General features: G+C 28.7%; 2 protein-coding genes across 2 annotated transcripts; both read left to right on the top strand.

The window, feature by feature from the left end:
- The first annotated feature begins 3,213 nt into the window (after nt 1–3,213).
- Nucleotides 3,214–4,937, top strand: LOC127149568 (F-box protein At3g62230). Its single transcript, XM_051085353.1, has 2 exons — nt 3,214–3,330; nt 4,647–4,937. The coding sequence occupies exons 1-2, from the start codon at nt 3,220–3,222 to the stop codon at nt 4,935–4,937; spliced, it is 402 nt and encodes a 133-aa protein (XP_050941310.1). The 5' UTR covers nt 3,214–3,219.
- Nucleotides 4,938–8,170: 3,233 nt separating this feature from the next.
- Nucleotides 8,171–11,635, top strand: LOC103499117 (F-box protein At3g62230). Its single transcript, XM_008462018.2, has 3 exons — nt 8,171–9,094; nt 9,855–10,028; nt 11,345–11,635. Exons 1-3 carry the CDS (start codon nt 8,180–8,182, stop codon nt 11,633–11,635), a joined length of 1,380 nt encoding a protein of 459 aa, XP_008460240.2. The 5' UTR covers nt 8,171–8,179.
- The last annotated feature ends 1,221 nt before the right edge of the window (nt 11,636–12,856 follow it).

Genomic DNA, 12,856 nt, shown 5'->3' with positions numbered 1-12,856 from the left:
TGTATTTCTATCTAAAAAAATAATTCTGCTTAACTTCTATTAATTAAAGCTTGCATGGGAGAAGAATGATAAATTTGCTTCGTTTAAATGGTTTACGGTTCTTCATTTGAATTCTTAAAAATGTTTAAAGGTCAGTCAAAATTTAGACTATCTAACAAAACAACATAATTGTAAAAAGAATGTAAAACATAAACAGAGAAAAAAAATCAATACCGTGAAATATTTATACCATAAACCAATTTATTTTAGTAATTGTAATTCTGACCTGATTCATCTACTGCCATGTTTAAACCTTCTCTTTATTGCATCCATTCATTGCTCTTTAAATATCAAACCCAACTCAATCCAAAATTTCGATTATAGAAGATTTGAAATTTTCTATCCAATGAATTAGGAAACATAACCTAAAAACACTAAAAAAAAACTTTAAAACAAACATGAACATTAAAACCAAAAGAAAAACTTACATTTAACTTCTTTTGTCTCCCAAAACGAAAAACACTTCCTTGATAGCCAAACAGAAACTTCCCCAAGAAACTCTTCACACTCTGACAGAGGAAAAATCTGAAGGAATTAGACCAACAAACAATTCAATGATGTGAAGAAGAAATCAGAACAAAAAAAATCTGAAGGAATAAAAACATAACAAAAAAAAAGACTTCTTCTTCTAAAACTTATCAAACCAACAACAATTCAATGAAACTTATCAAACAAATAAACAATTCAATGTTTTCGTTTGGGTTGCCTGAACATTGGTGGAAGAAGAAATCAAAATGAGAAACTAACAAATTAATTTTTGATATTAGCTATGGTAGTTGTTTGTTCTGAAGTGTTTGGAAGGGAACTCAAGAAAACACCAAATTTATTTGGAATTGCTTAGCTTTTGATTGAACTTGATTCAAAGTGCAATAAGTCAAGCAAATATATAGAATAGTAAAGGAAGAAAAAAAATATATGAATGAAGACTCAACTATAGGATCAATATAATATAATCAATAGAGTTTGAGACAACATATATAAGAACTTCATGGAACCACACTCCACCACTTACCATGCACACATGATAATAAATCCCTTTTTATGTCTTTCCTTATACTTTTTTTCTTTATATCTTTTTCATGGAAATTGAAGCAAACTCCCATCCCTTCGAATCTCTACTCTTAACTTTTTGTTTCCATAGTAACTAAAGCAAACTCCATCCCTAAAACTATAGAGATGAGAAGGTATTGATCATATACATAGAAAATAGAATTCTTAATTAGCATCATCACTTTTGTCACATGCATTAAGTGAATAGATAACAAAAATCAAGAAAAAAAAACTTTGCCATTAACTTATACCTTGAATCAGAATTAAGGAAAGAGAATAAGAAATTGTAAAGTATCTCGAAATACTCAAAGTATATAAACGAAAAAACTACATGAACTATATCTCAAATTGCTTCGGAGAAAAAAAGTCATTCATTGTCAAGCTCTAAAGGATAAGTCTTCGGTAAATCCTAAAATTTCCCACAATCTCTAGAACTCAATCATCCCTAAAAAATGCAATTCTTTATCTGGTCTCTCATACATAGATAAATCGATATCACTTACATCTTGCAAAGAAAACTCCCTACTACATGCATATTTAAACCTAAACAATTCGATGACGCATGTGAAGAAGAAATCAGAACAACAAAACAAAACAAAAACAAAGGCTTCATCTTCTAAAAATTATCAAACCAACAAACAATTTGGTAAGCCTATCATCAGTCACACTGAAATCAAAATGAGAAATCTAATATTATCAAATATAGTTCAATGTTTTCATTTGGGTTGCCTGAACATTGGTGGAAGACGAAATCACAGTAATCATGCTAATTTTGAATGAAACTACAAAAAGAGGAAAAAAAAAAAGGAAAACATTAGGGTGGAAATGAAGGTGGTGCAACCCTACCAATTGGCGAATGAGATAGTTTATGAGACAAAGGCATGCGAGTTTGAGAATGTGGGTGCAGATGCTGGCGATCTTACCAACAGCAACTGTGATTTCACGAAGAGGTGAGAATGTGAAAGGAAGGGAGATGCGTGTAATTTTGAAAAAAGTTATTTCTTTACAAAATAAAAAAACTAAAGTTAAAATTAAAAAGGAGCATTGATGTTAGTTTTGAAAAGGGAGGACGTTTAATGTCAGTTTTAAACCAACATTAAAGCTCTCTCTACATTCGTCTTTTCAAAACCGATATTAATCCTCATTTTTCATTTTTTCCAACAGACATTAAAGTCTAGATTTCTTCTAATGAAAGAAACAGTGGCTAAAATAAAGAAACAAAAATACAGACGAACCATTAGAAAAACAAGTTTCAACTGAAATTGAAACATACATCATATAGTGCTCAACATTAAACTCATCACCGGTAATGGAAAAACAAATGTATATTGGACCCAAAAAATGTACAAACATGAAAAAAAAAAAAAAACATTAGTGTCTGACCACTAATTTACTCATCATGGGCTGAACATACCTTTGGTGTACACCGACGACCCCTACTTTGGTGTAAACCTATATAAAATAAAAACGAATTGTATGCATGCGGTAATTGAACCAACTTTTGCTTGTAATGACTGATTTTTTGACTTTTTTCATAAAAAGAAAAATTACTGATGGTTTTAGAAAAATCAAAAAATCAGAAGATCAGAATATATATATATATATATATATATATATATATATATATATATATATATATATATATATATATATATATATATTATATCATTGTTTAAACAACTAGAGAACACTAACAATTAAACTAGCATGAAGTTAGGGGTTTTAGGACAGAATCAAAAACATAAATTCTGTAATAATAATAATAGTAATTATTTAACTAAATTATAAAAATAGATGTCTTTCAACCTAAAATTGTATGAACTGGATTCAAATAAATATGTTATAATTTCTAGTTTTAGTCAATAGTGAGTTTAATCAACATGCATAAATACGTACAACTTAAACACACTTTCTTTTTCAACTTGCACTTGAATTAACCAATTTTGTTGTAAAACTTTAGGGTTATCCAAAAAGAAAATGTTACAAAATGGATTTCATTTTATAAATATGAAGATGTTTCTTATTTTATTTTGATTATTCCTATTTTCTTTTTAATTTTGAATGAAGGTAATTCCTTTGGGAGATGAGCCGATTCGCATGCAAGCACCATTGAATATACAACATTTAAAAATGAGGACTAATATTCATCCAAATGAATTTTGTGGCATAATATTTCTATTGAATAGTTGTCCCCATTTGAAGAAGCTTACTCTCATGCTTGGCCAAGGAAAAATTTTCCAAGTTAGTTCTCTTTTTCTTTTTTCCTCAAAATATTCTTAGTTGTGTTTGATTCTTTTTATTTTGTGATTATACACAGAGGTTTTTTGGATCTTTCCACCCAAAATATTATGCAATAAAATAAATGTTTTTAGTTTTGTATTAAATATCAGGAAAAAGTTAGAGTTATGTTATTAAGGAAATAAGTTGGAGAATTTAATTCTTTGTTTTTAAATATCACAAGAAGTTAGGGTTATGTTATTAAGGAAACTAGTTGAATTGTTTGCTGTAATTTCTTTTTTCTTTTCTTTTCTTTTCTTTTCTCTTTTTTACTTTTTCAAACACACCTTTTAAATAATGAATCAAAATTTTAAAATAACAATTACAATTACTTAACCTAGATGTGTTTTAATTATCTTAGTTTTCAAATATGGTAAATTAAAATAAAGTGAAGTATTTACAAATACGGTAAAATACTATTGTCCATTATTCATGATAAACAGCACTAATACTAGTCTATCATTGCCTATTTGTTTAATTATTGTAATATTTTTATTATATTATAAATGTTTTCAGTATTTTTATAAAATATAAATACTAAAAAATTGTTTATAGAAACTCATCTATTTTGCAGATTGCTTATTTTTAATATTGTTTTAGATATTCTAATCAATATTTTTAACCCTAAGCCCTAAAAATTTTGTAAAAATAATGGTTTTTTCTCTTTTGGATTTAAAAATTCATGAAAAATAAATTATTTATAGACCTACTTATGATTATTTAAAAAGAAAACATTGTGAACAACCAAACCCCTTTATAATAATTTAACTTTCACGTAAGCTACATAACACAAATTTGTTGCATGAAATTGTACGAACAAATCATATATAAATCAATTTTTGCAATAAAATCCATTCTCCATCCTTAAATTCTAACAATGTAATTTTTTAGTAAAAGATATAAGGAAAAAAAATGATATTTTTAGTAGTTGAATTATGAATTTTTAAAATTGCATGGTCCTCCCAATTTACATTTATGTTTGATAAACATATTTAATTTATATTCGTATTATTTATATTAGTTACAAATTTGATTCCAAGGTTTACAAAGAGATACGCCATGCATAAACACTCTAACTCTAACGATCATGTGTTTGGTTTTTAGAAAATACTTGGTTCATGTATTACACACCTCTAAATGTCTGTAATATTTAGTTTTTAATAACAAAACTAATATCTTACTTTGTCGGTGGACACACTAAAACATTATAAGTGAATAATGCCACATAAAATCTTTGTTTGGATTCATGTATAATTTATTCTTGTAATTTCTTTATATAGGATTATGAACCACCATTTCCAATGGACATAGGCACCTTTTGGGTCACAAATATGATACTCATAAACTGTTTATCAACATCTCTTGAGGCAGTGGAAGTGAAGGGCTTCACAGGGAAGCAACATGAAATCCCATTTTTGGCTTATCTTATTCACTATGGTAAGCTTATAAAAACCCTATCTCTTGCTGTTGACTCTCATGATATTGCAGACACCCAAATCTATATTGAAAAAGCTCAGATTCTCAAGACCATCAAACCAGCCTCTAAGAAAATTCGCATTCATATAAGCTGAAATAATTATAATAAATCTAAGTTTGGAGTTTTCTTATTTATTTATCTAATGAAGAATGTTTTGTGTTTGAGACTTGAGAGAATATAATATTGTATTAGGTATAAAGTTTTGTGTGATGTGTGTGTTTTGTTCAAACGCTCAATTTGACCATCAGTTTTTGGGTGAAAAGTTGTACTAAAATCTAACCTTGTGTCCAAGGTGACCTGGAGTTCTTTTTAGAAATTATATGTAAAATGAGCATCTCTGTCAGAAACAATCGATACAGGAACTCCATGCAATCTTACCACTTCCTTCAAGTACAACTATACCCACTTACTTGTTGTATGAGTAGCTCTTCCTAGAATTAAATGTGCTAATTTAGTGAGTCTATCCACAATAACCCATATCACTATATAACCCTTTAGGGTCCTAGGCAGTCCTATAATAATGTTCATAGACATATTATCCCACTTCCACTCTGGTACACTCAAACGTTGCAATAAACTTGTTGGCTTCTATTTCGATGCTTTAAACTACTGGCACACCAACTATTTACTGACAAAATCTACCACTTCTCTCATCATATTACGCCACTAGTATACTTATTTCATGTCCTAATACATCTTTGTACTACCTAAATGCATGAAAAATGGAAAACTATGAGCTTCAGCCAACAAATTTGTCTTAACTGCACTGTCTGCTGACACACATAATCATCTCTCAAATAAAAGCCCATCATCAGAAGATATGGAGAACTCATCAGCTTTCCCTGCTTCTGCTAGGCAGCACTTCTCAACCAAGTAAGGATTATTACACTAAGCAACAATAATTCTTTACCTCAAAGCTGGTTGCACTGACAACTGAGCAGACTATGAAGTGACTTCTCCTACCGAAACTTCAATCTCAGCTCTCTCAAAGTCTCGGTGCAATGGGGTCTGTCTGGTAATAAGTGCTACTAAATGTGATATCTTCCTACTAAGAGCATCAACTAACTATTTGTCTGACCTGGGTGGTACAAGATCTCACAGTCATAATCCTTTACTAGCTCAAGCTATCTTCATTATCTCATGTTTAACTCCTTCTAAGTGAAGAATTATTTCAAGCTCTTATGGTCAGTAAGGATCTATATCTTCTCACTATACAAATAGTGTCTCCAAATCTTTAATGCAAAAATCGTTGCTGCCAATTCCAGATCATGAGTAAGGTAGTTTTGCTCATGACTCTTCAACTAACAAGAAGCATGAGCAACTACTTTACCTTGTTTTGCATTAGAACACAACACAAGTCTTTCCTAGAAGCATCACTGTAAATCATAAAACTCCCTAAACCATCAGGTACAGTAAGAATCCGTGCAATAACAAGTTTCTACTTAAGATTCTGAAGAGTATCTTTACAGACTTTGTTCCAAATAAAAAAAGTCTCATTTCTAGTCAACTGAGTCAAAGGAGTAGCTATGAGAAAAGTTTTTTACAAATAGTTGGTAATAGCCTGCTAAATCTAGAAAGGTAGAAACCTCACTAACTGAGGAAGGTCGAGGCCAACTAGTAATAGTTTTAGTCTTTGTTAGGTCCATAGAAATGCCATCTTTAGACACCAAATGACCTAGAAAAGACATTCGCTTCAGCCAAAAATCATATTTTGAGAACTTTACATACAATTTGTTGGCTCAAAGAGTCTCTAAAATCATGTGTACATGTTTTTCAAGATTTGCCTCAATCTTGTATATGTTTTCCATGCCATGCTTGATACTTAAACAAGCAAAAAAAAAAAAAGAAGAAAGGAAAGAAAAAGGAAAGGATAGAAATGCATAGAAAACACAAGAAGAAATCCAAAAATAAAGATACAAAAGGAAAAAAAAATTAAATGGAAGAAGAATGCAAAAAAAAAATAAACTTGAAAAAAGAAGAAGAAGAAATGAAGAAAAAGAAAAAAGAAAAAAAGAAAAAAAAATGCAAAAGAAAGAAAAGAGAAGAAGAAAGAATTAGAAGTTGAAGTTGGTAATCTTACATAGGGATTATGACATTGTCATTTTTCATTGGTTTAAAAAAAAAAAAAGTACCTACTTTTCATTTGGACCTTTTATTTTAGGCGGCCTATGCGAATATCTCCTAGGTGATGCACGAGGATGGAATGAAAATGTATTTAATTACAAAATTGGCACAAGGATTTTTTTTCTTAAATGCCCTTAAATTTAAAACATTTAAATAATTGAAGTCATTTTCAATGTGTATCAAGAGAGAATATCAAGTATATAAGTGTCTAACATCATTGTATGTTTTATATCAAGAGTATACTAATAGTATATCGAGCGTATGTTAGTAATGTATCAAATGTATATCGGTCTTTATTAAAATATATCACGTGGGTTCAATTTTTTTTTCTTTTTTTTTTTTTTAACAAAAATAATAAGTTTGAAATATGAGTATACTTTTTAAACTTATTTTGTTAAATCTAAAAAATCTCTTTACTATATTTAAGAATGAATGTCATTAAATTACATTCTAATTCCAACTTGAGATTGAACATCATGAAAAAACTAATTTAAATAAATATTTAAAATATATGATTATGTCATAACGACACGACATTAATATAAGTATAACATTTAACCGAAAAAACTCAACATCACATAAAAGGAAAGAACAATATTGTTTCAATCATACATAACAAAAAAAGCATTTAATACAGTTAAGAACACATTATTTAATTCCATTATATTTCAAATTTAGACTTAAGCACGATGTACGATGTAGATTTTCTTCCGATCGTACTTATTTAATAGACCGTTAAAACCAACATTTACTCAGAGAGAGGAAAAGCTAATTTAACTAATAGAATTTTCAAAACAATTACATCAAAATATTTAAATTAAAATGTTCTTGCTAACATATCCGTGTTATAATTTTATTGAAAGATCAAATGTTCCACTACCCAACTCCACATATTATTAAAAAAAAAAATAGAAAAAAATTTTCAATTCTAAAAGAAAATTAAACTTAAAGATAGAGATGGTAGAAAAATCTTAATTTCAAAAGATCAAATTTAGGAAAAAGACATTAGCAAACACTTGTACTTTCTCAAATTTCTTCATTAGCTTTTAATTAATTATCTTTTTTTGAAAAAATAATAAATAATAATAAAATTATGTCAAAAAATTTAACCGTTGTCTTTCTCCCGCCCATTCAAAAAATTCCTATAAACACCATTTTTCACTTCATTTGCAGTTACAAACTTTTCAAACTTTTTCTCTCTGTTTGGCATCCATGGCGTACGAAGACAAATTTGACATATTACCCGATGCTCTCTTATCGATAATAGTCTCTTCTCTTCCTTTCAAGGAAGCTGTTAGAACTTCAATCTTGTCAAAGCGTTGGATGAAGATTTGGCAAACAACGAAGAACATCGAGTTACACGAGGGTTTCTTCATCCAACGAGACGACTACTCCAATCAACAAAGCAGAGATGCACGGAGAAGGGCATTCATCGATTTCATAACAAATTTCATCCGAATCTACCGAGGGTCAACCGTAAGTAAGTTCTGTCTCTCGGTCTCGAATCCGAGAATTCTCGTTGGATTGGTCGACGAGTGTATTCGATTTGCAATTTCACGCAATGTGAAGACACTAGAATTGGATTTCTCAGATGGAGAAAATGAATTGGAAACAATGTTCGATCTTCCTCCGATCGTGTACGAACACGAGAATCTAGAATCGTTGAAGCTATTTGGGTGCGGATTTAAGGGAGTAGAGTTGAAGAAAGTGACGAATCTGAGGGAGATTTGTATAGGATGGATGGAAGTGGGGATTGGGGAAATTAGGGAATTGGTGAAGAAATGTGGGAAGTTAGAGAGTTTGAGTATGAAGAATTGTTGGAATGTGACACATTTTGAGATTGGGGGAAATGATGAAGAATTGAGATTGAGGAGTTTGGAGATTGAGAATTGTAGGTTTGTTGGTGATTGGATTTCAATTGAGGCTCCAAAATTGAGTTATTTTAGGTATTTTGGAAGTGTTGGAATATTTCGTATAGAAGTGAATAAGGGGTGTTTTGAAGAAGTTGATCTTGGTTTTGAGATTGATGATGACGCCGATCATTCTGAAATTGCGAATCTTCTTTATGTTCTTCTTGATAGTCTCTATCCTGCCAGAATTTTCACAGTTTGTAGTTCTTTGCTACAGGTATAATCTCAAAACAACGATAGACTCATTTGGAGTAATAGTTTGATTTGTAGTTTTTTTATTTTAAAAATTAAGATGATTTATCATTTTGAATATATATTGTTGAGTAAGAATCCCATTTTTCCCTAAATTTTTTCCTTAAGTTTTTAGGTTTTGAAATTTGATTTAGTTTTTCTTTGAAAAATATGGTAATTTACATAAATATTGAAATGTCTTTGATTTTAAGAATAAGTATTTTTAATAATTAATTTTTAAATGTTCACTTTTGTTTTCAGAAACATCGATAAAAAATAAAATAAAACCGAATTGTATGCATAAAAAGAAAAATTACTGATGGTTTTAGGAAAATCAAAAAATCAGAAGATCAATATATATATATATATATATATATAAACTAGCATGAAGTGGGGTTTTAGGACAGAATCAAAAACATAAATTGTGTAATAATAATAATAGTAATTATTTAATTAAATTATAAAAATAGATGTCTTTCAACCTAAAATTGTATGAACTGGATTCAAATAAATATGTTATAATTTCTAGTTTTAGTCAATAGTGAGTTTAATCAACATGCATAAATACGTACAACTTAAACACACTTTCTTTTTCAACTTGCACTTGAATTAACCAATTTTGTTGTAAAACTTTAGGGTTATCCAAAAAGAAAATGTTACACAATGGATTTCATTTTTTTATAAATATGAAGATGTTTCTTATTTTATTTTGATTATTCCTATTTTCTTTTTAATTTTGAATGAAGGTAATTCCTTTGGGAGATGAGCCGATTCGCATGCAAGCACCATTGAATATACAACATTTAAAAATGAGGACTAATATTCATCCAAATGAATTTTGTGGCATAATATTTCTATTGAATAGTTGTCCCCATTTGAAGAAGCTTACTCTCATGCTTGGCCAAGGAAAAATTTTCCAAGTTAGTTCTCTTTTTCTTTTTTCCTCAAAATATTCTTAGTTGTGTTTGATTCTTTTTATTTTGTGATTATACACAGAGGTTTTTTGGATCTTTCCACCCAAAATATTATGCAATAAAATAAATGTTTTTAGTTTTGTATTAAATATCAGGAAAAAGTTAGAGTTATGTTATTAAGGAAATAAGTTGGAGAATTTAATTCTTTGTTTTTAAATATCACAAGAAGTTAGGGTTATGTTATTAAGGAAACTAGTTGAATTGTTTGCTGTAATTTCTTTTTTCTTTTCTTTTCTTTTCTTTTCTCTTTTTTACTTTTTCAAACACACCTTTTAAATAATGAATCAAAATTTTAAAATAACAATTACAATTACTTAACCTAGATGTGTTTTAATTATCTTAGTTTTCAAATATGGTAAATTAAAATAAAGTGAAGTATTTACAAATACGGTAAAATACTATTGTCCATTATTCATGATAAACAGCACTAATACTAGTCTATCATTGCCTATTTGTTTAATTATTGTAATATTTTTATTATATTATAAATGTTTTCAGTATTTTTATAAAATATAAATACTAAAAAATTGTTTATAGAAACTCATCTATTTTGCAGATTGCTTATTTTTAATATTGTTTTAGATATTCTAATCAATATTTTTAACCCTAAGCCCTAAAAATTTTGTAAAAATAATGGTTTTTTCTCTTTTGGATTTAAAAATTCATGAAAAATAAATTATTTATAGACCTACTTATGATTATTTAAAAAGAAAACATTGTGAACAACCAAACCCCTTTATAATAATTTAACTTTCACGTAAGCTACATAACACAAATTTGTTGCATGAAATTGTACGAACAAATCATATATAAATCAATTTTTGCAATAAAATCCATTCTCCATCCTTAAATTCTAACAATGTAATTTTTTAGTAAAAGATATAAGGAAAAAAAATGATATTTTTAGTAGTTGAATTATGAATTTTTAAAATTGCATGGTCCTCCCAATTTACATTTATGTTTGATAAACATATTTAATTTATATTCGTATTATTTATATTAGTTACAAATTTGATTCCAAGGTTTACAAAGAGATACGCCATGCATAAACACTCTAACTCTAACTATCATGTGTTTGGTTTTTAGAAAATACTTGGTTCATGTATTACACACCTCTAAATGTCTGTAATATTTAGTTTTTAATAACAAAACTAATATCTTACTTTGTCGGTGGACACACTAAAACATTATAAGTGAATAATGCCACATAAAATCTTTGTTTGGATTCATGTATAATTTATTCTTGTAATTTCTTTATATAGGATTATGAACCACCATTTCCAATGGACATAGGCACCTTTTGGGTCACAAATATGATACTCATAAACTGTTTATCAACATCTCTTGAGGCAGTGGAAGTGAAGGGCTTCACAGGGAAGCAACATGAAATCCCATTTTTGGCTTATCTTATTCACTATGGTAAGCTTATAAAAACCCTATCTCTTGCTGTTGACTCTCATGATATTGCAGACACCCAAATCTATATTGAAAAAGCTCAGATTCTCAAGACCATCAAACCAGCCTCTAAGAAAATTCGCATTCATATAAGCTGAAATAATTATAATAAATCTAAGTTTGGAGTTTTCTTATTTATTTATCTAATGAAGAATGTTTTGTGTTTGAGACTTAGAGAGAATATAATATTGTATTAGGTATAAAGTTTTGTGTGATGTGTGTTTTGTTCTAGTATTTATTGAGGATAAACTTTTGTAATGGGTTTCTATTATATTCTCCGTTTCTAAAAACCCTTCAACATGTGGAACTAAAGTTATTATATTTTGGTTTATAATATGTGTATGTTAGTCTTTTTTTTCTTCTCTTTATCTTTTCTTTTATACTCATGATTAATGCGACCATTTTATCAATTTAAATTCTAGACTTTCGTAAATTCTCGTTAACTTATAATAATTATATAAGTTATTAAACCCTTAAATTTTCATAAATAAATTTTAGATGATTAATAAAAATAATCTTTAAAAATCCACTACGTTTATTAATATTTTGTAGCAAGTGAAGGAGTCTATCTGTGCAATTGAAAAATGTACGAATACCGTTGATTTTATATATTATATTGAATAATTTTTTTTCTTCTAGAACCCGTTAAATTTTAAACGTTTATAAAGTTGAAATAAATTTTTAAACATTTTAAAAAATCTATTCACGTAGACAAATAAACAAGAAAATCATTCAATCAATTTTCGTAATAAATGATTTTATATATAAAGGCATCCAAAATTTTGAGAAAAATTACAATGTTAGGTAAGGTATATAGCATGCTCCAAGCCACTGAACCAGCCTCAAATAATGGTGTATTTATGTCGACAAATAATATAATATACTTAAGGGGCATTTGCAACAAAAGTAAAACAAGTATAATAATTAAGACTATAGTATACACATTTATTATTTGTAAACATTGTAAAAGTAAAGTCCCATTCACAAGAGGTAAAATGGCAAAACCCAACTCCTTATGCTGAGCCGAAGTTATTACTAGAGGTAAAACACATGATTTAAACCATAAAGTTTGGGTAAAACGAATCAAGTTCAGAATTTTATTTACGAAAATCAAATCAGCATAATATGGAAAATGTAAAAATGTTAAATCCTACTCGGGCCCTATCTACTTTTAAACAATGAAATAGTGAATAGGGAAGGAAATAAAGCTCAAGTACAAAAGTTCTAAAACGGGGTAAGCGGAAGCAGAAATCCCTATGGCTCGCCACGGTCACTTCTGGTCGCTCGCCAGCTTGCATTTGCCCCTACCTCGGCCTTTA

Source organism: Cucumis melo, chromosome 5, assembly GCF_025177605.1.
Source record: "Cucumis melo cultivar AY chromosome 5, USDA_Cmelo_AY_1.0, whole genome shotgun sequence".
Classification (NCBI taxonomy): domain Eukaryota; kingdom Viridiplantae; phylum Streptophyta; class Magnoliopsida; order Cucurbitales; family Cucurbitaceae; genus Cucumis; species Cucumis melo.
This window is presented reverse-complemented; position numbering and strand designations above follow the sequence as displayed.

What these genes read in the sequence shown, in the direction of transcription:
- LOC103499117 (XM_008462018.2), top strand. Translation starts at nt 8,180, where the DNA reads ATGGCGTACGAAGACAAATTTGACATATTACCCGATGCTCTCTTATCG. An exon ending in TTTGTAGTTCTTTGCTACAG is followed by an intron (nt 9,095 to 9,854) that starts GTATAATCTCAA and finishes TTTTGAATGAAG; the next exon opens with GTAATTCCTTTGGGAGATGA. An exon ending in GCCAAGGAAAAATTTTCCAA is followed by an intron (nt 10,029 to 11,344) that starts GTTAGTTCTCTT and finishes TTCTTTATATAG; the next exon opens with GATTATGAACCACCATTTCC.
- LOC127149568 (XM_051085353.1), top strand. Translation starts at nt 3,220, where the DNA reads ATGAGGACTAATATTCATCCAAATGAATTTTGTGGCATAATATTTCTA. An exon ending in GCCAAGGAAAAATTTTCCAA is followed by an intron (nt 3,331 to 4,646) that starts GTTAGTTCTCTT and finishes TTCTTTATATAG; the next exon opens with GATTATGAACCACCATTTCC.